At 39.2% G+C, this 23,132-nt stretch overlaps 7 protein-coding genes across 7 annotated transcripts; 3 read left to right on the top strand and 4 right to left on the bottom strand.

Moving 5' to 3' along the window:
- Positions 1–1,067: 1,067 nt before the first annotated feature.
- Positions 1,068–3,634, bottom strand: CBG16245 (the record flags this gene model as incomplete). The annotated part of the gene is made up of 9 exons (XM_045238825.1): positions 1,068–1,196; positions 1,285–1,359; positions 2,290–2,379; positions 2,447–2,527; positions 2,572–2,668; positions 2,717–2,766; positions 2,814–2,967; positions 3,011–3,087; positions 3,593–3,634. The coding sequence occupies 9 exons, from the start codon at positions 3,632–3,634 to the stop codon at positions 1,068–1,070; spliced, it is 795 nt and encodes a 264-aa protein (XP_045095888.1).
- Positions 3,635–6,114: 2,480 nt separating this feature from the next.
- Positions 6,115–6,529, top strand: CBG16246 (the record flags this gene model as incomplete). Its single annotated transcript, XM_002643504.2, has 2 exons — positions 6,115–6,261; positions 6,425–6,529. 2 exons carry the CDS (start codon positions 6,115–6,117, stop codon positions 6,527–6,529), a joined length of 252 nt encoding a protein of 83 aa, XP_002643550.2.
- Positions 6,530–6,692: 163 nt separating this feature from the next.
- Positions 6,693–8,025, bottom strand: Cbr-got-1.3 (the record flags this gene model as incomplete). The annotated part of the gene is made up of 4 exons (XM_002643505.1): positions 6,693–6,832; positions 6,877–7,185; positions 7,233–7,603; positions 7,652–8,025. 4 exons carry the CDS (start codon positions 8,023–8,025, stop codon positions 6,693–6,695), a joined length of 1,194 nt encoding a protein of 397 aa, XP_002643551.1.
- A 1,342-nt stretch (positions 8,026–9,367) lies between these two features.
- On the bottom strand, positions 9,368–11,203 carry Cbr-got-1.2 (the record flags this gene model as incomplete). Its single annotated transcript, XM_002643506.1, has 4 exons — positions 9,368–9,516; positions 9,568–9,876; positions 9,927–10,297; positions 10,806–11,203. 4 exons carry the CDS (start codon positions 11,201–11,203, stop codon positions 9,368–9,370), a joined length of 1,227 nt encoding a protein of 408 aa, XP_002643552.1.
- A 2,671-nt stretch (positions 11,204–13,874) lies between these two features.
- Positions 13,875–13,895, top strand: CBG27428 (the record flags this gene model as incomplete). Its single annotated transcript, XM_045238824.1, has 1 exon — positions 13,875–13,895. The coding sequence occupies one exon, from the start codon at positions 13,875–13,877 to the stop codon at positions 13,893–13,895; it is 21 nt and encodes a 6-aa protein (XP_045099795.1).
- Positions 13,896–14,095: 200 nt separating this feature from the next.
- Cbr-aak-2 lies at positions 14,096–19,636 on the top strand (the record flags this gene model as incomplete). The annotated part of the gene is made up of 11 exons (XM_045238823.1): positions 14,096–14,262; positions 14,422–14,439; positions 16,859–17,022; positions 17,112–17,580; positions 17,764–17,882; positions 18,074–18,179; positions 18,291–18,396; positions 18,448–18,649; positions 18,858–19,169; positions 19,215–19,366; positions 19,526–19,636. 11 exons carry the CDS (start codon positions 14,096–14,098, stop codon positions 19,634–19,636), a joined length of 1,926 nt encoding a protein of 641 aa, XP_045095887.1.
- Positions 19,637–20,143: 507 nt separating this feature from the next.
- Positions 20,144–23,057, bottom strand: Cbr-mec-4 (the record flags this gene model as incomplete). Its single annotated transcript, XM_002643508.2, is given in 15 exon segments — positions 20,144–20,329; positions 20,376–20,451; positions 20,498–20,687; positions 20,735–20,849; positions 20,891–20,986; positions 21,030–21,202; positions 21,256–21,344; positions 21,389–21,498; positions 21,501–21,545; positions 21,591–21,739; positions 21,785–21,945; positions 21,998–22,112; positions 22,162–22,524; positions 22,571–22,826; positions 22,875–23,057. Coding segments are annotated over 15 exon segments (2,307 nt in total).
- Positions 23,058–23,132: the final 75 nt, after the last annotated feature.

Raw genomic sequence — 23,132 nt, 5'->3', positions numbered from 1 at the left:
GTTGGCTTTAAAGTATTCAGCTATTAGGAATTTTTATATTTTGATTTCTAGAACTCCAGGAATCTAGCAACGCAAGTTTTTCAAATATGGAATTAAATTTTATATACCTAAAACGACTATACAAAAAATACAAAGACCTTTTCAAAAACTCCAAAACATTCAGAAACTAACACACAATTTTTTCTGTTTTCGGTTTCTTACTTAAAAATTGGTTTTCTTATCTATCTTTCAAATCTTGTCAAAAGAGCAAAAAAAATGCTTACGGAATACACAAAAACAAAGAGAAAAAAGGAAGGAAGCTAATGGGAAAAGCAGCTCAAAGAGCCGAGCTAATCAACAACACGAAATCTCCGACTTTTCTAAGTACTTGTAGAGAAAACAAAATAAGCAAAAAGAAATGAAAATTCGAAAAAAGAAGAAACAATTTTTGGCCCAATTTGAAATTTAATGTATGCAGAAGAGTGCGTAGAAGAAAAAAAGGGAAAAGGAGGGAAAGAAGAAGCAACGAGGAGGTCATTTCGTCCGACTGAAGGCCTTTGTGTTGCTCATACTCTCCCAAATGTGATGCAATCTCTCTGTCTGTGCCGCACACTCCAAAAAGCCCTCCATGTGTCATGTCTGCTTCACGTCCCAATGTTCGATTCTCATTTTCATATACAACGTGTCTCGTTTAGTGGGAAAAAGCTGGAAATGAAAAAGACAGAGAAGAGAGAATTGAAAATGGTGGACGAGCTGCTATTTGTGATATTGTGTTTGTGCTCCGCCTTCGTAAAACATAGATAACACTGAAATGTTGCCGAATAAGCCTCGGAAGCTGGCTTAGGGAATGAATTATAAGGACACATCATTTTATCAGTTTTTATTTATCATTGTGTCTGCACCAAAAATGTGTAGGATGCTAACTAAAGAAGAATCAAATAACGGGTTTATTGAAAAAGCGGAGATCCAAGTTTTATTAGGAAAAATTAGAAAGAAGGGGTGAAGCAAGGAAAAGTGATCTTTGTGTCTGGAGCGGGTAAAAAGATTCCTGACCATCTAAGGACACAAAGTACAAGACGTTGCACTTCTCAAGCATGAAGCCCAATGAAGAAGCTCGTGAGATATATCACGAGGATCCCAATGAAACTCTGACGTCTTCCGGAGCTCCAAACATACCTGGTTGGGTACTTATACCTGTTTTCTTCGTCATCAGGAATCTGAAATTATAAAAAAATTTGGAGGGCAATGTTCTTCGACCCGTATTGTGCAAAAGGTGTGAAAGAATAGATAAGAGACACCACGTACCGTTTGATTGTTGCAAAAATCGCTATCGCATATTTGGAATGGTGTTAAAAACGGCGTAAGACGGTGTAAGCCGACCTGAAACATGAAGAACATTAAGGGATTGTTTCACTTCTTTTGTTAGATATGAATCATGTACAGTGCTCCATATAATGAATTGACTAGCCTACAATTTTTGAATATACCATAATTACCAAACTATGTACACAAAGACTCTGTGCTTACAGTAAATAAAAAAAATTTTAAAAAGCTGATAACGAAAGATGTTCTCTAGAAACACTTTTCTCATTTTCTGCATTTTTCAGTTGTGGGATTTTGGAAAACTTTCACCAAACTACGAAAAAGTTCTGGTTGACGTCAAATTGGCATGATTTGTGTCGGTCTCTCACAATCAGATTGGCTAAAAATGACTGTTGCTTGTTCATAGAAGAAAAACGTCTTCTAGCCGTCCATTGGAAATTTTGAGCCAAAAAAGCGGAGAATTCTACCATGCCTTCTTGCTCACTAAAGTAAAATCGAAGGAAAAAATCGAAAAGAACTTTCCGATAAGAACTGGATAACAAATAGGATACATATATTTTTGAGAAGAAATACACTCTACTGATCTAAATTGATTTTTTGGACACTTGAAATTTCAAGATACTAGGGGTTTTTTTCCAACTTTCAGATTCTATAATTCTGGAACCAACATATTGTACAATTTCTAGACACCACTTGCCTGATTTTACATAGTAAAATTCTGAAAATTCCCAAGTTCCAATTGTTCGAAACTTCCTGATTTTGATACTACTTGGACATGTTAAAAAAAAAGAGAAAACACATTCCAATGAAATTATTGAATTTTAAATTTCTATGAGAAAGAAAAAACACATGTGTCATCTTTGCGAAAGCAAGAAAACAGAAAAAACGAACTAACATAAGATCATATTTTCTGTAATTGCTAGTCACATAAAACACGATTTGCTTCCTACGAAGGTTTGTTTTTGGTGCTATTGTTCTTTGGCTCACCTTCAACACTGGTCCCTCCCTATTGAATTGCGATATGCATCCATAAGCAGAATTCGCGGAGAAGCAGAATTGACCGACGCATGTAGAATTCTAAATGTTGCTGTTTTCTTGGGGTTTACCTTAGAGGGATTGCTTCACTCTAACCCTATTGCCTTACTTTCATTCTCTCTTTCGAATCAGCTGGCGCGAAACACTTAACGCTACCCGGCACTTTCTGCTTGAATGGAGTTGTTTTGTTCTGAAACTGATATGTTCCGACAGGACGATAGAATATCTTCTCACTGTTTTATAAACACAATGCTGCGTTTTATCAGAACGAGAGTCATCTGCTATTGCATAGCATGAACCTAATGGCAGAAACATTTCAGTTTGAACAAATCTGGAAGATTCCAATAGTTTTATTTGATATTTAAAAGTTGTTTCCTACCCAACATCATACATCTCCATTTCTCTTTCCTGTGAAGTGCAGTAGCCAACCTAAAAGTTTATTGAGGATCTTCCAAGTCATAGTTTTACTGGCTCACTTCATCATCGTAACTAGAAGACTTCTTATAACAGAATGGATGAACACAGTCTTCTGTAGTTGCCCAGGGAGAGTTTTCCTTCTTAAAACAAGTCAAGTATGCCAACTCTCTTTCGTTGTTCACATTTTGAATCTCATTACAGTAATCCGTGTTGCTGGAATTTTCCATTATTCTCAATTTCGTTTAACATGGCTTACTTGCAAATACAGAAAGCACTTCCTCTACTGTTTTTCGAGCATCCAAGAGGCATATCAGTGGGAGAAGTGAAACATCCCTGAAATAATTAGAAAACTGGCTGCGATGAAAATAAAAGGAGCACAGAGATACCGTATTTCCTCTAATATAAGCTAACCTCCATTTGAAGCCCATCACTAATAGGAACCCAATCCTTTGCTGAGCAGTTCGGCTTCTCGGTTATTGCATACATGTATTTTTCTAGATTTTCTGGTAATTTCCGTTATTTCTTGTAGTTTTATAAATATTCCAATTCAGTTAAGAGTCGAAAACCCTCCAATTGCAGCACTTTTTACAAGCCCACCATGAGAAGGAGGTTGAAAAATACAAGCCCATGGGCCTCTATTAGAGGAAATACGGTAAATGTTTTAAATTATGTTTTTGTTAATTTCCCCGCCAGTGACTAACCTGATAAAATGATTGTTGTGCTTTTAGTGAATTGTGAACATGATTGTATCTTATTATATAACAATAATTGCCGGTACAATTCGTACATCTGTCAAAAATCACAATTCATTTGTTTTTATTCGGGAATTCATCTTTACGTTTTGTCTGGAGAGATTACACGTCCATCGCACTGTACGCATTCTCGTTCACTGTCGCAAAACAGCCATAAAAGTAGTGAAAACCATAAAATCGGAAGCAACATTGTTGAGTGAGAGTTACTTGGAACTAACTGCCGTTTTTGGTGTTGTTAACACTTTTTAATTTTTACATTTCCACCTGTCACACTTCCAGAAAAAACCAATTGGTTTCCATAGGGATTTGAAAAACCCAGAATTGTAAATAACTCATGATTAACAACATGTAGATTGGTTTCACACCAATCGTCACAAATAAGAAAAACGAGAGAAAAAAAAATAGGTGAAAGAAGATATGTTAGATTAAAGTGATAGACAGTTGGCGAGAAGGGGTGGTGGTGGTTGAAGGGCAAAAGGGAAAACATGTAAAGGATAGAAAAAAGTGCGAGATTGAAACAAATGATTTCTATATGTCGAACTATTTTTAAAAGATTATTATGATTTTTTTCTCGAAATATTGAAATTAATGTTTTAAAAAGAGGAACATCATTTTTATTATTTTCAGTTCACATTGATTGATTTTTGCAAAGAGTTTAGTACTGAAAATTCGTGAAACTTGATTTAAACTTTTAGAATGTTTTTGCTATTTGGAATACTTGTTCTCTAGTTTTAAAAAATTTTCAAATCACGCATGAAAATCCAGAAATTTAATCTTTCAGATTTTCTTTAAAAATTTCTGGCGGTCGTCGGGTATCTCGATTCTTAATGATAATATTGGTCCTCAAATGTGATTTCAGGTTTGAAAGATGTTTTCTGCCCTTAAAGATAATTTTGGTCCTTCAAACTAATTTGAGTCCTTACATCAGATATCACTTTGATTATTACACATAATTTTGAAGTCTTCCTTTTTTCAGTCACACTTTTTTTCTGAATTTTTCTCCTATTTCATTTTTTACCTTAAATTTCAATGGGTTACAATTATCAGAACAATTCATCTTTCGCTTTCACAAAGTTTCATTTCTCATTGACCGATCACTTCCTTCCTCAACCTGCGTCAAGTTTTCACTACTTGCAATATCTCATTTTCAATATCTTTTGTGATTTTAATTATTTTCGAGGTTCTATGATACCAATATTTGTTCCCTGATTTTCAGAATTTTTCTTTTATCTATTTGAACACACAAAACATTCCCTCTCAATTTCCCCGTTACCATTTATGTCTCTACCGATCGGTGTATCGATACTCCACCTCCAAATCGGTTAGAAGTGAAGAAAAAAAAGTTTGAAGGTCACCCAGCGCGATCATTTCCATCTCGCTTCATTTTCAAAGATGCGTCCCGCCCCATGACTGCCTCAAAAACAGTACGACACAAGTTTTTATTTCTCTCGGTATTAAGTTTCTCTCAGTTTCGCGCAACTTGTCACTGATAGGAACCTGGAAATCAGCTATTTCAGGATGAGGGTCCAATTATACACCAAGTCAATTGTCTATCACAATAAAGCAAATTATGTCAAATATTGTCTAAAGGGCCAATGTTACAGTAAACCATTAATCGACCTTTCAAACAAATCATTGTCCTAATGGTTTAATGTTTCTCTTGCACTTATGTGAGCTCAATTCATATGAGTCATGTACAAAACCCAATTTATTATTCATAGTATAAGAAAAAAAAAGTGTAAAATTGGTTTCCTTCTTTTACATATTCCTGAATAACTAGAGGAGAGTAAAGGGGAAGAAAAATAATAAGGAATCTTATTTTGAAAAAAACTCGGAAGCTTGAGAAGCTCCATTCCAGACATCGCAGATGTACTAGAAGATTTTAAAAGATCTAATAAATATTATTCGCTTCCCAACTTTCATCATTTTAAAAGGTCAAAACCGGCTAGGCTATAGATTCCCACAAACGAATCACCGATAACAGATCAAGATCTATTTCTGTCTCTTGATTATCATTAATCAACCCGTGTTTCACTAAACACAACTAATTTCCGGTCGCTTTTTCTTTTGTTCTGTCTCCTTCTCTTCCTCTGCCCCTCGCGAAAATTCAGAATACCAAATTCAGCTATATTTATTTTTTGCCCTTTTCCTCTTTTTTATTCTTTGATTCATTTGCAATTTAGTTTTGGATGACGCTTTATTTTTTTTTCAACCCTGCTCGCACTCTATCCAAACAAAAAGGTTGTGTCCCGAAGATATTGGAAAGAATCCGAAAAATGGGAAAAATTCCTTTTCTTGTTTCCTATCCATGGTGACCTGCTACTCTTAACCAGTTGTCAAATTGAATCGGACAGTTGCCCACGGTGTCGTCTCATCCACCTCTCAGTCTCCCGTGATCTCTTATTTTCCAAAATTTCCGATTTTCACTTTTCATTCTGTGTTGTTGTTGTCACCGCCTCTACTGTCTTGTTTCGTCCTTTCTCGCTACTCACCCTCAGCAACCTCTACTCAAAAACGAGTCTGGTTTTTCCCGCCGTACAGTAATCGATTTTTGAAAACTTTGTCTATACGTGTATCTTTTCAGGTAGACTTCCTATTCTAGTGAGCAATGCCAAAGCAAGACTTCAATCCACTCGACTACACCGGACCACTGGTCGTGGGAGCCATTTTCTGTGTGGTGCTCTTTTTGATCTCGTTCTTCGTGATCAATTTCTTCTGCATCACCAAATACGACGATATTACCAAATTTGAATTGGTAAGATACTCTCAGTTTCGAATTTCCCTAAATTCCAAATAAGACGTGTTACTTGAATTTTCAAAAAATCAAAAAGTATGTTAAGCGTGAATCAGTTGGAGGAAAAATATCTGCAAAGACCTGGATCACTGAAGTTTTTCAATAATCTTCAACTTTTTTTCAGATGGGAGGAAGATACGGTTGGCGCCTTGGACCACATCCACTCGTCATTGTCAAGAAGGGAGGATTCGTTGCTGAGGAGGATGTCGACGATGCCGAGAGTGCATAAGTTGAAAACTCCAAACTATATTTTTTCGAAATCAAATAATTTTGCATTTATTTTCCCCCACTTAAAATGTTCTTAAAACATTATTTAATCAGTATTTCAATTGATACATTCCTTTATTGAATATGATTCTATTAATAAAAATGAAAAAACTTTTAATACAGATTCACATAGTGTTTCTTACAGTAGAATCCAAAGCTTTCACGAAATACTCCATATTGTGCTTGTTCAGACAAGAAATATTGAAGCATCTATATTTGTTGAGATGAAAGTTGTGATTTCTCGCAAGATAGTTCATTTGATCACCTGAGAATTGAAAGTATTTTATGAAAAAGTACATATCAACTTACGTGTCAAGCCGAGGGAACAGAACAACCCCGATTGTCGGCCAATATATGACCATGTTCCGGGGGTTCCCATTTGGGTTAACGTCAAAACAAAGGCCAATCTGTTCTCACGCATTCTCTTATTCATCGTCTCCAACTGTTCCAACCACTCCTTGCGAAGACAAGGAGAAGTGAGCACTTGATGTACCAGACTTGCTCCGAATGCGGGTGGGTTCGAGAAACGGCTCACATTTAAGAGGGTGAATTGAGAGTTCACGCTCTCTGTCACCATTGGTTTCTTGACAACGACGATAAGATTACCAACAGTTTCAGCTAGAATGAATACTATTCATATTGAAGTGATCATTTGTGCAACTCACAATACAGACCAAAGATCTTGGAGAACGACTGAGCAACGAAGAGTTCAAGGCCTTGGTCAACAAAGTATCTAATTGGCCAGCTGTCCTTCTCCAAGTCCCCAGAAGCCAATCCTTGTTGATCTAGATAAAAGAAGGGGAACAACTTTCGTTGGTTGACGACCTTTGCAATAACTTTCCATTGTTCCATAGATGGGTTTATACCTGAAGGAGCATGAGCTGAAGCGTGGAGTAGAAAAACTGATTTTTCCGAAGCTTCTTGTAGATCCTGGAGCATATTTTCAATATCCAATGCTTTCCTCTCGACATCACAGTAATGATATGTTCTCACATTTGTGAATCCTGCATAGCGAAATATATCATAATGAACGTCCCTGAAAATAAATTTACTCAAAACACATAGAAAAAAATATTCAATTTACCATGACGGATTGGGCAAATAAACAGTTGCTATTTGAAGAATTTGAACCAGATCGAAGCGCTCCGGTTCCAGACAAAGATTGAATTCCAATTGCTCGGTTCTCCAGAATAGCCGGTGATTCACTTCCAAGAGCGAGCTCAGTTGCTGCTCTCCTGAATCCTTCGGGTCCCAAAATTGGAAGATAATTTGGGCAGTGGCCTTTGGCATATTCGAATTCGAGTCGTTGGACAACTGGGAAGATCTCAGGCTCTCCATTCTGGTTGCAATATGACTTTCTGGTAAGATCGAGAGTATAACATCCTTTTTGACAATGTTCGGAGTAATACAAGTAGCGAAAACTGATGGGGAACTGTGAAGAATTTCGTCTCGAGTCATTTTGTAAAGTCAGAGAATTTGAGTTTTTTAGAGTGCAAAACAGGAAAATAATTTGATAAGGGCGCCCTTTTATATAACCAAGTTCAGAAGTCGATTGTTCGCTGGGCTACGTTTGAAAATATGCTGATCATTGGCCGATAAATCACTTCATCGACACAGGAGATGGCAATTCCGCCTCTCTGATATGTTCGGAATACAAACCCATTGTGCAAAACTTATTGGGAAAGGAGCACATGAAACTTGGTGATTTTTTGCGATCATTGTAGTTAATTGGAAATAAAACATACTAATCAAATATTGAGCTTCAGTTTCATAACGATTAACTTTTTTTACAAGTTCTTCCTGAATAGTTCTTCTGTCTCCCAGCATACTACTGTATCCCTTTAAATAGGGAGAACATTAAATATTTTGAATTTCTTTAGTGTTACGGTATGCACTGTAGCGGGAAACAATGATTACTGTTGGCAGGGTGCGTGGATATCGTGCCGATTTCCAATATGCCATCGTTTGGCTATTTTCAGCTTGATCCATTGTTGCCACTACGGGCGTAACGCGGTACCTCATAAAAATTCTTCACCTTGCTCTCAAAACAAGAATGTGCCCTTCGGCCTTTCCCTGCTCCAGACAGTTTAATCCTCTATCACTGCTCCATTTTTGGAAGCGTGACATTTTTCTGAAAGATGGAACTACGTCCGTAATCAATTGATTATGATAATATGATAAGGGCGCTTGAAAAAAACCAAATCGAATGACACCCGAATTCCAACAACAATAAGTTTAGTATGCTCGGAAAGTGACGTGAAAGTTCAATAAGACTAAGTGTGTTAAAAGTCGTGTCATGACTGTCAAAAATCGGTGTAGCGAACAAATATCTGATTGAATTTATATGATTACATGAATCCAACAAATCTGCGATACGGATTCCCTTGGTGTAGATTAATAGTTTTGAACACGGATAATCAATTTTCGCTTTTCCGATTGACGATAATATTTTTTAACGGAATTTAGGAGCCAGCCATGTCATCGAGATTATTATTTGAATCGAAGTCTTCCTGGAGTCTTCAAATCCTAAAACTGGTAGTATCGCAGTCTCCTGCCAAAATCATTATATCAAACAACCTTCCAAAACTACCCCTTGCCAATTCTAAATTGATAACAAGACAAAGAGTCCACTCCCTAGACAAAGAACGCGGTATATAAACTTTAATTATCATTTCCAAGTTCATTTTTCATAGAAATCGTGACTTTAAATAAATAGAGAAGAGGAGAAGCGAATCTGAGTGCACACACTTAATCTACACTTAATGATCATCATAAGAAACAAGGCGAATTATTTGAAAAATTAGATGTTGCTCTTGACAGCGCGAACAGTCTCGTCGATGGCCTTGGCGACGTACTCAACGTTTTTGGTGTTAAGTCCGCAGATGTTGATGCGTCCGTCGCTGAGCAAGAAGACTTTGTGGTGGGCGATGAGATGGTCGACTTGGGCAGCTGGAAAATTACGATTATTGGGATCGAGAAGAGAAAATTCAATAAACTCACAAGTCAATCCGGTGTAGCTGAACATTCCAATTTGTTGAGTGATGTGGTCCCAAGTTCCTGGTGTCGAGAGTTGCTTCAAATGTCCCAACAACGCGGCTCTCATCTCCTTGATACGAGAAGACATGGTCTGGATGGCCTGATGCCAATGCTCACGGCGAGCTGGGGTTGTGAGCACCTTGTGGACAATACGGGCTCCGTGGGCTGGTGGGTTGGACCAGTTAGCACGGATGACCAAGGACATTTGCGACTGGAATCCAGCAATGACGGCTGGGTTGTTGACAACAACTGTGAGGTTTCCAACACGTTCGTCTGTGAAACAATAAATGCATTTTGAAAGAGATTTTAGAAAAAAAACTCACTGTAGAGTCCAAAGTTCTTGGCGAAAGACTGAGAAACAACCATTTCCATTCCTTGCTCAACAAAATAGCGGATGGCCCAAGCATCAGCGGCCGGGTCTCCAGAAGCGAATCCTTGGTAGGCGATATCGAAGAATGTAAAGAGGTTCTTTCTCTTGATGACCTCGGCAATCAACTTCCACTGATCTTGAGTTGGGTCCATTCCGGTTGGGTTGTGAGCGCATCCGTGGAGAATGATGACTGACTTTTCTGGAGCATTCTCAAGATCGGAGAGGAGCTTCTCGATGTGGACACGTTTGTTGTCGTAGTCCCAGAAGGTGTAGTCGCGGACCTCGGAAAATCCGGCTTTTTTGAAGACGAGCTTGTGGTTTCCCCTGAAATCTTTGGCTATTTTTTTGTTTCATAATTAATATTAAGTCCCTTGCTGAGTTCCAAAAGGTGGTTTCAGTAAAATATTATTATTTTCTCATTTCATAGCGCTATCTTGTTCCTCTCGTCAGTTCTTCATGCTGCCAAGCGCGCTGCGTGTCGCGCTGCGGTTGTATCTTGTTGTTCCTATATTATATTTTATTGTTTCTCTAAACTTCTCTGTCAAAAGTTGATGAGTTTCATTCACGAATCAATGAGAGAAAGTACTCTAAATGAAAATCGACAATTTTTTCCCCGAAAATAGATTTCAAAATTTCCTGAACTGTTTCGATAAAAATGGATTCCACGCTACGTTGCGTTTTTTAATCTTTCCGTGACGAGCGTTACAGCGAAACATTATCCATTCATCTTGAAACGTACCTACTGCGTGCGATAATAATTTGAAATACGTTTCGTGAACAATGACTTATTCCAGCTCAGCTATTTTATCCGATTTCTCTCAAAAACACTCACCAAGTCGGGTTACTGACATAAACAGTCTTCATGTTGCAAACATGAGCCAAGAACTCAGCTCCAGCACGAAGAGCTCCAGTTCCGGACAAGCATTGAACACCGAAAGAGCGTCCCTCCTTGATAGCTGGCGAATCCTCTCCGAGAACCAACTCGGTAGCAGCTTTACGGAATCCCTCGTGTCCCAAAACTGGCAAATACTCGTGGTTGAGAGTAGTATCATTGGCAATCTCGACTTCAGTGTCGTGAACAACTGGAAGCACCCATGGAAGTCCCTCCTCGGTACGATAGGCTCCAATGGTGAGGTTGACCTTGACGGGAGCAGTCTCTTCCAGGTAGAGCTTGTTCTTGTGGAACACCTCTATTGGTGGTGCGACTGGGATTCCGTCGAAGAAAGACATTGTTGTTGAGATGGAGGTTCTGAAAATAGTGATGGTCATGAAACTAACGGTCAAACGTACAAGAAAGCGAGAAAACGGAGTATGCGAGTGTCGACAATAACGGAGGACGGACGGTATAAATGAGTTGCGTTTATATAGTGGTGAGATCAAAATCGAAAAAAGACTACGGCTGCCAAAAAAAGGAGGTCATCCTCTCCGTTTGTGTGGGTTGAGGTGAGGTGATTTAGATTTGGTTTTTTGTACTTCAATTTGAAAGGAAAAAAAAGAACAATTATTGATTTCTGGAGCAGTTAAGAGGCGATTATAGAAATGCTGATAAGAGTATGAAGACAGGAATAGAAGTTTACGATTGAAATGGACAGAAAAACTTACACGAGAAAAAAAAATGAGCGTAACTTTTTCAGAATTGAACTCACTGAAAACAAGTGCTGTTTGTATATTTTTTCAGGGGGGTTTTCAAAGACGGACTGCCTCTTTTTTTTTCTCTCAACAACTCTTTTTTGTCGGGATCTCTCTAAATTGCAAACACTATTTTCAAAGACAACACATTCCATGGGATAGAGATTCAAAGAAGTAGGCAGAAAGAAAAGAGAGCGGCGCAAAAAATTGTTTGCTTGAAAGAGTTTTCTTCTTCCCTCGGACGTGACCATTTTGAATTTTATTTTTTGATGGATGGAGGGTGAAAACAACGTGATTTGCAAAACAAAAAGAAAAGAAAGGGCAAAAATGGCAGTGGGAGAGTAATGGGATCAAAATTTACAGAAAAGGGTTTTACTTTTTGATAAGATAGTGATTTAGGGGTAATGTGGTTTTAGGGTTGTTGATTAGATAGGCGCAAAAACCAATAACACAACTGTTCGAAATCGAATTCAAATTTCAAAACAAAAATCGAATAGTTCAAACTTCAAAAACCAACTGACCAATTCTTCTCATCTGACCTTCTAAGAAATATGAGGAAAAATGACGCCAATTCCAACCTTGAATTGATCGTGCGAAAGAGGGAGGGAAATAGGAAAACATGTTTTTATGCAGATTTTTTCAAAATATAATCGGTTTTCTTTCCAAGTTGGCGATCGGAAAAAAGAAGAAGAGAAATGACAGGGGAACAGAATACGGTCGAAGTGGGAATGGAATTGAAGTTGTGGGAATAAAAAAAAATGCACAGAAAAGAGAAAAATCTATTTTCAGGGAAGTGGAAGTGGCGACAAGGGAGAATATAAAAATGAAAAATTGAGTTTTTTTTTAGCTTTACTCGAAATCCCAAAATTTGGAAAAAAAAGAACTAGAACTGGAGAAGAGATCATAAATTTTTTGATATTTTAATCTAGCCAGTCTGCTCGACGCGCATTTGATACTTCAATAGCTGGTGCGCCTACGGCGCGCATCGATGTTAATTTATACGAATAAACAAGGTTTTTGGAGAGTGATTTAGAATTCTAACCTACAACTTTAATGGTAGTTGAAGGTCTCTTGGAAAAACGGAATGACATAGAAAGACAAAAAAGGAGAAAAACACTACTTCATTTGTTTTTATCACTAGAATTAAAGCTATAACGAAATTCGAAATTTTCTGAGTGATATTTCTTTGCAGCTCATTCTAAATCAAGAACCTTGAAATTGATAATTTCTAGTTCAAAAAATTAGTCTAGTCAGAGAAAATTCAGCTTTTCTGACTCTCACGCACCGAACAAGCCTTAATTTCTAATTCTTGATCATCGAATTCAGTTCCAACTAAAAAAAAGAAAGGAAAATTGAGGCACCAAAGAGTGAGCCACGAGTAGTAGCAAGGAATAAACATTGTTTCAAGTTTTCTCTTTCTTTCAACCATCGAACCTCACGAAACTACGCCCCAGAAATATGAGTCTTTGTAACTCGAGTTTTTGTTCAGCGGCCTATTTTTCTTCCTATCCTCTCGAGCACTTCTTCTCCTTCTCCCCTGCGCTCTAAATCTTTTCATACTTCATAATCAGATTATTCTTGTTTTTCGAGAACACTTTAGTCTCTATGTCACATGAAAATTCCCCAATCGTCCATAGGGTGTTATTAGCTTAACCGCCACCACTACTTCTCTAAAAACACCACACCTTCCAACTCGCGGTTTGTATATGTTTTGGAGAAATCACTTCTCGAAACAATATTGCACACTTACTGTTTCATTTTGTTGAGAAGTGAGGAAGGCACGTGCCACTCCGCCCCAATGATATTCGCCGTTCTGATCCGATTATTTCAACAAAAAGTCGGAGAGTCTGACACTCCTCACAGTAGCTACCTCCCAACAATACGTGAGGGCTCGATTTTCGAGGTTTTTTTGCTTTTTATTTTGGATTTCAGACTTGTAATTTTTGGTTTCACAAGTTTTTTGCAAGCTGGATTAAATCTCAAAATCGTGCAAAGACAAAATCTTTCGAGTTTCGAGGAAAAAGATTATCAACACGAAAGTACAAGTCACTTCTTTCTGATTAGCCCTTAGTCTCTTGTCAGCTATGAAACAAATTTTTACTTTTTCAAAATTCAACAATTCACATCTAGCCCCACTGAATATGTAATAGATTTCACGAGAAGCATTGAATGCCTCTACGTAGAATTCCTGCTAAAATTACCAGCTTCATTGAAACAAATAGAACAATTACAAGAGTTCGCCGCGAGTTTTCCAACTGTTTTCAGAATCCACATGTTCTATTTACACAGCTAATTTGATGGAAAAAGCTCGTGGGGTTTGCTCAAATAAGTTGGGGGGTACAAAGGAGTACAAAAAATATGCTGATTCACTCTTCCTTCTTTTCCTAGACATCCCCAGACAACCTTCAGTTTCCTTTATTTTACTTTTTACAATGGAAACGTTTCTTTTTTTCTCTGCAACTCTTTCAAATATTCTTCAAAAATATTTCAGAGATGTTCTCTCATCAAAATCGAGACCGTCGGGGTGGCGGCGGTGGAGGAGATGGTGGAAATGACGACGATGGTCCGGATAACACCGAAATGAAATCCAAGAGTCGTAGTCAACCGAGTGGTTTGAATCGTGTTAAGAATCTATCTAGAAAATTGTCGGCTAAATCAAGGTGAGTCTAAATTCTAAATTTCGAAATATTTTCCCCTCTAGAACAAATTCAAAAGTCCTAGAAAAAAATATACCTGATGCATACAATAAAAAGAGAAACGAAAAAAAACGGGCAGCGAGAAAACTCATAAATCAGAGTCATAACCTCGGAAAAAGAGAGAGGGCGATGTACAGTGACGTGGCATCGAGAAATCAATAGGACTAGGAGGGTTGCCCACAAACGGACCCTCTTCTTCACTAAACAAGGCGCACAAACGACACTCCGCTCAACTAGCATGGCCCGTCTTTGTTTTTTGCCTCCTTTTCTCTTCAAAATTTGCCATTTCTTCTCAAATTTTCTAAAATTCCTGACCCATTCGATTCCAAATTTTTGACTTCCAGAATTGTTGGGGAAAATCAACGTGTGCGTAGATTTTCCTTTTCATTTCGTGTCTCGAGAAAACACGTAGACTCTTTTGGCGCCACCGGTTAAAGCGCGTGAGACGCGAAGACTCTTTTTCGTCTCTTCCTTTCACACTCAGTCTGTTGAAAATAACGTGAAATCGAGTGATCTCTTCGTTTTTTTTTTTCCTTCTGCCGCTCTCTGTTTTCTGTGTATTTGTGTATGTGTGTGTGGACGCACCAAAGCTTGATGGAGTCACATGTATATCTTAAAAACGCACGACACAAATAGAGATACTCCAACATCACCGGATGAAAATTTTTGGTTGGGTTTTGTATTGGGTTTTATCTTGCAGTACGAATATTTTCTCGAAGTTCAGTATAAGATTTCTTTTCTCAGATTTGATTCTCGAATGATAGAGTGTGTTCATATCGTAACCCGCCCTCTTGCACTTTTTAAAGTTCCTCGTCTTATTAGTCTACCGGCAGCGCATCATATCATTTAGATACTGTTGTTATCTTTTTCCTCCCCTACCAATCATACCTAGTGTATCGAATTTCGTTGACAGAACGGGCAGCGCCACGCCGGCTTGTTTTTCTTTGCATCTCTCTTTCCTGTCTGACCTCGATGTTTTTTGTTACGATTGGAAGAGACTTACCTAAAAGCCACACACATAACCCAAAAAATTATATTTGATTAGATAAAATCGATTTGTTTTTCTTTTGAATTCCTTCTATACAGGACGAAGGTCGTCCTCTACTACTGTTTTTGGCATTGTTTAGTAGTGTCTGATGTCTAGTAGGAGAGATGTCATATGACTCTGACCATTAGAATTTCATTTCGAAGAACACAACATCTCTTCCGTCACCCTTCCCCAATTTTCGAACCTTACACGTTTCTGATAAGGATGTTTATTCTTTTCAACGGGCAACCCATTGCCTATCACCAGTGTGTTCAGTTATCAATAATTTGACAATTTTGGTAGAATCGATCAATCTTTCACATGGTCAAACAACGTCAACCCACTCTCTCTCTACCTTTTCCCTAGTCGTGTTGTGTCCACATTGTACTTCCCCACCTACAAATATACAACGTGAATAGAAAAACAAAGTTTTTGCGATTTTCGGTTTTCAATCTTATCTCAATTCTGGTTTTCTCATTGTGTCTGGCCTATGTTGCGGAATGAATTTCACACATACACAAGTTTTGTTTCAAAATTTTGTGATCTATAAATTTCAAAGTATATCAACCTTTCAAAAAATTTCAATTTTAAAAATTGCTCATTTAACTTTTGGTTTTCTATTTTTCTTCTCGTCTGTTTTGCAACCGATAATCAAAAAGCGATGAAGGCAAGAAGAGACAGCGGACAAAAGGCGAACGTCTTGTCTCTATCGTTATTCTCTCTATTCCTCTTCGAAACTCCACGTGAATCGAGTATCTCTAAGACTACTGTGAGCGAATTTTCGCTCTGTGTTTGCGTGAGAAGAAAAGACCGAAAGATTTGGTGAGACGGGTCGGAATGGGTGAGTGTGCGACGACGGGGCTTGGGGTCGTATGAGTGTAGGGTTGGCCGGGAAGAGAGCGGAGTGTTTTGGTGTGTATGTGCCCTTCCCAAGGTTAGCCACTGGGTCCCTCTTTTTTCTTATTATTGCCTAGAAGAAAATAGGACAATCGTCCTATAGTTATTCCTTTTTTTCCTGGTCCTTTTCGAGTCAAAACCATTGATTTTCAAAAAAAAAAATTATTTTAAAAATTATTTTAGTTTTTTTTCCCGAGTTTCCATGATTTTCAAGTTAGAAAAGTTTGCGTCCCTCACCCTTCTCTATAATAGGATTATCTTAGTTCTAAAACTTCAAAAAGCGCGCATCTCCACCTAGCCTGCACTTAATTCGTCTCTCAAGATCCTTCTCAACTAGGATCCCCCGAAAATTTATGTGTGTCTTCGCTTCTTTCCGTTTTCGAGTGGTGGTTCCATAGCTCCGCGCACGGAGCCAAGGCCGTCGTCGCGGTCGTAAATTGCCAGGTTTTATTCATATTCTGTGCGACTACCACACAAAAAAAAAACGCAGGAAAAAAGAGGAGAAGCTCCACCCACTCCAGAATCCTATCCCACAATGCTCTCCTCCTGCCTTTGTTTTTAATTCTAATCTTTAATTTCCCTCTATACCCCACACCATTCAATTCCTATCATGCGTCGAACTATTGCGCTTTTTAGAAAAGAACGCAAGGATCGCGACACGCCGGATAACAACTCAAAGATGTCTTCACCGGGTGGCGAGACCTCGTTGACTAAGAAGCCGGAGCTCGTTGCTCAAATCAAAATTGGACATTATATTCTGAAAGAGACGCTTGGAGTTGGTACCTTCGGAAAGGTTAAAGGTGAGTAGTGTTTTTTTTTGAATTAATTCTCTTCTTTTTGTCGAATTTTTGAAATCAAAACATACGTAACCATTTCTATTTTGTTTCAGTTGGAATCCATGAAGGAACTTCGTACAAAGTGGCGGTGAAGATTCTGAATCGTCAGAAGATCAAATCACTCGACGTCGTGGGAAAGATCCGTCGTGAGATCCAGAATCTCTCACTTTTCCGTCATCCTCACATCATCCGCCTCTACCAAGTCATCAGCACTCCATCGGACATCTTCATGATTATGGAGCACGTTTCTGGAGGAGAACTCTTCGACTACATTGTCAAGCACGGACGTCTGAAGACTGCCGAAGCCCGCCGATTTTTCCAACAAATCATTTCTGGAGTGGATTATTGTCATCGTCACATGGTTGTTCATCGCGATCTGAAACCAGAGAATTTACTACTCGATGAACAAAACAACGTGAAGATTGCCGACTTTGGATTGTCAAACATTATGACCGACGGAGATTTTCTACGTACCAGCTGCGGATCACCTAATTATGCTGCACCAGAAGTCATCAGTGGAAAGTAAGTAGAATAAAATGCTGAGAATTTTGAATCACATTTGACAAACGGCGAATAGTACATGTGCAATGACTAAGAAAGCGTTCACTGTATGCAAACACCATTACGACATTTTGCGTATTTCCTTGTTTGTACGGGCCCGCGCATTAAGACTGAGCAATGATAATTGAAAGTAGTATTTTACAGACTCTACGCTGGTCCCGAAGTCGATGTCTGGTCATGCGGAGTGATCCTCTATGCACTTCTCTGTGGTACTCTTCCATTCGACGACGAACATGTACCAAGTCTCTTCAGAAAGATCAAATGTGAGTAGATTTTCGTATTTAGCTGGCGTTGCCCTTGATGAAAAAATGCCAAAGATCTCCCAAGAACCTGGGAAACTTGTCTTCAGCCATTCCTGAAGCATACCCAACTAGATCCAGAAACCTTTTTTCAAGTTCTCAAGCTAGGACAACGAGACATGTTTAGATTCCTTCCGCAACGTTTTCATTTTCAGCCGGAGTCTTCCCTACACCAGAATTCTTGGAACGACCAATCGTCAACTTGCTTCATCACATGTTGTGTGTCGATCCAATGAAGAGAGCTACGATCAAGGACGTGATGTGAGTAGGAGGGGAGGAAAAATGTTGTTGAAACTGTTTGTCGGTGCGAAAATACGATTCGATTAAAATTCCTCTTTCACCAACAATAACAACAAATGTTTTCGATTTCAGCGCCCACGAATGGTTCCAAAAGGATCTACCAAATTATCTTTTCCCACCAATCAACGAGAGCGAAGCTTCCATCGTTGATATTGAGGCCGTTCGTGAAGTGACTGAGGTAGAGTAGTCTCTTTTAATGAACAGTGTCTAAGCCCTCGCAAAGTTTCAGCGCTACCATGTTGCCGAGGAAGAAGTGACATCGGCTCTTCTGGGTGACGACCCTCACCATCATCTCTCCATTGCCTACAATTTGATTGTGGACAACAAGCGTATTGCTGATGAGACAGCTAAGCTGTCGATCGAGGAGTTTTATCAAGTTACTCCAAATAAGGGACCAGGACCAGTTCATCGTCATCCTGAGCGTATTGCTGGTAAGTTCGAGGGGAGATAGTCCAATCCGGCTGAAGAATGCAATGTAGTGGAGAACGGTTGATGAGACATTGGAAAACGGTCATTGAGAAAAGTTCCGGGAGCAGAAAATTTGTTGAGAAACAGAACGAAGGGCTGTAAACATCAGAAATTATACAAAAATCGCTCTCTGTACAAAAATCGCACGCTGCATTTTCACACTATTTTCAGCGTCGGTCAGCAGCAAGATCACACCAACGCTCGACAACACTGAATCGACTGGATCAGCACGTAACAAGCGTGCCAAGTGGCATCTTGGCATTCGCTCTCAAAGTCGTCCAGAGGACATTATGTTCGAAGTGTTCCGTGCTATGAAGCAACTTGATATGGAATGGAAGGTTTTGAATCCATACCACGTCATCGTGCGACGCAAGCCGGATGCCCCAGCTGCCGATCCACCAAAGATGTCACTTCAACTCTACCAAGTTGACCAGAGGAGCTATCTTCTCGATTTCAAGAGCTTGGCAGATGAGGAGTCTGGATGTAAGCAGTCGAAATAAGCTTTGAATTACAGGATTAATTTTTCAGCAGCAAGTGCATCGTCGTCTCGTCACGCTTCAATGTCAATGCCACAGAAACCGGCTAGCATTCGTGGAACACGGACGTCAAGCATGCCACAAGCGATGAGCATGGAGGCGAGTATTGAGAAAATGGAAGTGCATGACTTTTCGGATATGTCGGTGAGGGTTAACACATTTTTTTAATTCTACCAATCAGCTTTTCGTCGCTTCTACCTAACCCGGAACTGTATCTGTGGAGTTGGTCTTATAGAGTTACTAAGCTTTTTGAGTTTCATTTCTTTAATAATAGCTCAGAATCTGATTAATAATTCATCTCAGGATTTCCAGTGCGATGTGACACCACCACCATCGCCAGGAGGAGCCAAGCTGTCACAGACAATGCAATTTTTTGAGATTTGCGCTGCTCTAATTGGAACTTTGGCTCGTTAAGCCTGCACAAAACACTCCATTACTCTATTCATTCCCAGATTGATTCAAAATTGGTTCAATTTTTCGTAACTTTGCTGCAAATATTTTATGCTTCGAGCAAAAAAAACATTATTTTTGACTTTTGAGACACTTCTCAATTTCCCTTTAAAACCTCAGTCCTTTAGTGCCGCTTGTTTTCTCTGAATGCCAAATTCTCCCCCACCTTTCCCTTGAAAGTTTTTTTTTTTTGAAAAAAGAATCATAACAAACTTTTCCTATATTTTAAAAATCTTGTCATTAAATTTGTGTATCTGTGAATAGACCCCTTTTCTATATGCGAGTAGTATCTATTTCTTCTCCTAAAAATGGTTTGTATCTTTTTTTATCCGTTTCATACTTTTTTTTTGTCCAGTTCAGTCAAGCTGAATCCTTTGTAATATAAGAACCCAACTACAAAAATCTATTTTTTCGTAAGATTTTTATTGTAAATGAAGGATTTCATTGTAAAAAAATATAGGTGACTTGGGTTTAGAAAGATCCGGAAGCCACTTTCTTGGCTTTTTCTGCTTTTTTCTTCTTATATAGAGAGTAATTGTGCTCGGCGCTCATGTAAGCAGTCTCCAGAAACAGGAAAACGAATTCGCAACATGTCAAGAAAGAGATTCCGCACCAGAGACCCAACTGTCCACCGAAATCAGCTAACAAGTTGACGAACTGAAAGAAAACGGATTAAAAAAGGCAAGTTAGAAGTTAAGCGCACTCCATAAGCCTCAGATTCGGTGAGCATTTCGAAATTGAGCTGTTCATAGAACACTTCAACCATTGCGCCGTTCTCTCTGAAAATCGTAACTCCAAAAATGTTTCAGAAAAGTTATCAGTTACTTGTAATGCTTATTGCACTCCACCGCAGTACCATTACACGATCCCAGCTGGATTTGAAGAGATAGCGATGGCCATTTTGCCGGAGAGTATGTCACAGAGTAAATTGATTGGCGACACGGTTGTTGACATCTGCAACGGAAGGATCCATGAAGACCTCCGAGATCATTCATTCTAGCGTCCAGGCATCTTCCTGAAAAAAATCGATGAAAACAGCTTAATTGGTATATGACACCATACTTGCAACAGGATCAGCGGCGTCACAATGTCTCGCACCTTCTGGAACTGGGAACCTGGGATCACCACATCTGCATTCTTTAAGAACCAGTTGTTGGAAGCAGGAGCGGTAGCAACCCTGAGAAATTGACTATATTGGGCTTTCTGCGGATTACCTACCTCGACGGAGTACTCATAGTTACTATAGATGTAGTCGGAAGTTTTCCCATCTGGCACACAATCACCGTATGGTGCTGGTAATCGAGACATTTTTCTCTGAAAAACAGCGAAATGAAAGAAAAACAAGGGTATTAAGTACCAATCTCAAGCCGAACGACGACACATATCCAGTTGGGGCAGAGTAGCCGAATGTGTCAGGGAATGGGAAGTCTTCTTTGTCATGAATAGTCAATCGGACCCCAGTAGCTTCAGTGGTTGGCATGTAATCAGAAGCATTGACATAGACAAGCATACGTAATCCGTACATGGGACCTGGTATTTTGACTCTTGTCACAACGTTTAATGTTTCTCAGTAGAGCGCTTACCAGCACGAATACTAGTCAGATTGACAGTTCGGTTATGGTTGAAAGTAAAGCAAGAGCCAAATACAGGATCAATATGGGTTAAGAAATCACTGAACAAATTATTAGGTCTTTGTTTCCTCAGATCTATTCTTACGCCTCAATATCACAGGCTTTTCCATTAAAGGAACACTTGTGCACCAGCTCCCTTTTAGTTGTGCTCAATCTCTCTCGATCTTGCATAGAAAGAGTTGCCATTGCAAACATGTGTTTTCTTTTGCCTTGGTAACAATTGCCACCTCATCGGTCATGCCCTAGAAAGTAAAAATTGCATCGTTTTTTTCTAAAATGACGAATACTTGAAAACCCATAGCTTCTAAGAAATTCGGATCTTCGGTTGGTGTTCCTCCTTGCAGGTACGTCCAGATTTCAATTGGTGGAGTTTTGCCGTTATATGCGACACAGAACTTCGATGGAGCACAAATGCATGGGGAACGATGGCCTTTTGCTATAACTCTAATTGTCTTTGAATTTCACAAAATTGTACACATACCAGTTTTGTTGTCTTTTGTGCAGAAAGCATGCTCGTTACAGGTGTCGCATTCTGTTGTTTCCCAGGTTCCATTCAAAAAGCAAGGCCATGCATCATGAGTAGATCTGTCAAACGCGCAAATACAGCGATCGTCGAATCCAGTGGGCTCGTCGAATTTCGTTCTGAATTTAGCTTCATTTTATTTCTCTACTACCCTTCACGCCTGTTTCCAACCTTTCCGATTGGCACTCCTCCATCATGTTCATTCCAGTCGTCGCTTCGACATCGTAATTCTCATAATGCTCATTGTTGTCATACTCTTCCATTCCATCCCATTCCTCATCGGCATCTGAGAAAACCATCCCATTCTTCTTCTGTATTTAACATGCAACACTTACCATTAATATTGAATGGCTTCCTAGTGGTCGTTTCATGCATCTCCTCCTCTTTCTCATCGTCCTTGTCTTCTTGCTCACTGGATCCTTGACTTCCGCAAAGACATCTCGCGAATCCAGGCTCGAAGAAGGCGCCAGACAAATCGCGTTTCCCGCGGCGACGTGATGGTTTTGTTGTTGGTGCCGGCGTTGTTGGTGCCTCCGTGATAACTTCCTTCTCTCCATCGTGTTCTTTGTTCCCTCCGGCTTTGCCCATAGCACCATCAAACGCAGATAATGTTCGTTTGACGAGATCCACGCTGGTGGCTAAGCTGGCTTTGTACGGGTTGAGATTACAGAGAGTGATAGCCGGGAATGGAGCAGTATCTGATAAAGAAATCGTACTATGTGCATATACAATCGCGCCACTCACCAAACTTAAGTTGGATATCCACAATCTTTTCATTCCGATTGTACTTGTCCAACACGGATTGTGCATTGAGGTACAACATAATCATACATCCAAGGAACAACATAACCCATACAGCTCGATAGTACACATTTGGAGCTTCACCAATCATTGGAATACCGTGAGCGGATGTCTTGTAGCAAAACTCCTTGAAGTGCCAGGCGAGACGTTTGTCATATGGTAGCAACTTTGGGTCAAACTCTCCAGTTATTAGCTCGCACTGGAATTTTTTTCAAATCATATAATTAAAAATCATTCAAAAAATTACCTGAACTTCCGACTCCGATGAATTAAAGCATTCTCCATAGCCAAAATCTTCATAATACTCTCTTTCAGTAACGAATTTCGTATTTTCTTGAAGATAAGCCAATGGGTCTCCATACACTTGGGACATGTACTCGGAGGGGTCCCGTAGGTGTTGGTAGTTTTTTAAATTTTGCATCCATGACATTCTGGAAAATTTTGTTATTGAGAAAATAGTCTGATGATTCTGCAAAAAGGGGTATAACAGTTTACCAAAGTGGGA

The sequence above is a fragment of the Caenorhabditis briggsae genome, assembly GCF_000004555.2.
Source record: "Caenorhabditis briggsae complete genome, chrX, whole genome shotgun sequence".
NCBI classification, from domain to species: domain Eukaryota; kingdom Metazoa; phylum Nematoda; class Chromadorea; order Rhabditida; family Rhabditidae; genus Caenorhabditis; species Caenorhabditis briggsae.
The sequence above is the reverse complement of the archived record's forward strand: the minus strand, read 5'-3'. Positions and strand labels throughout refer to the sequence as shown.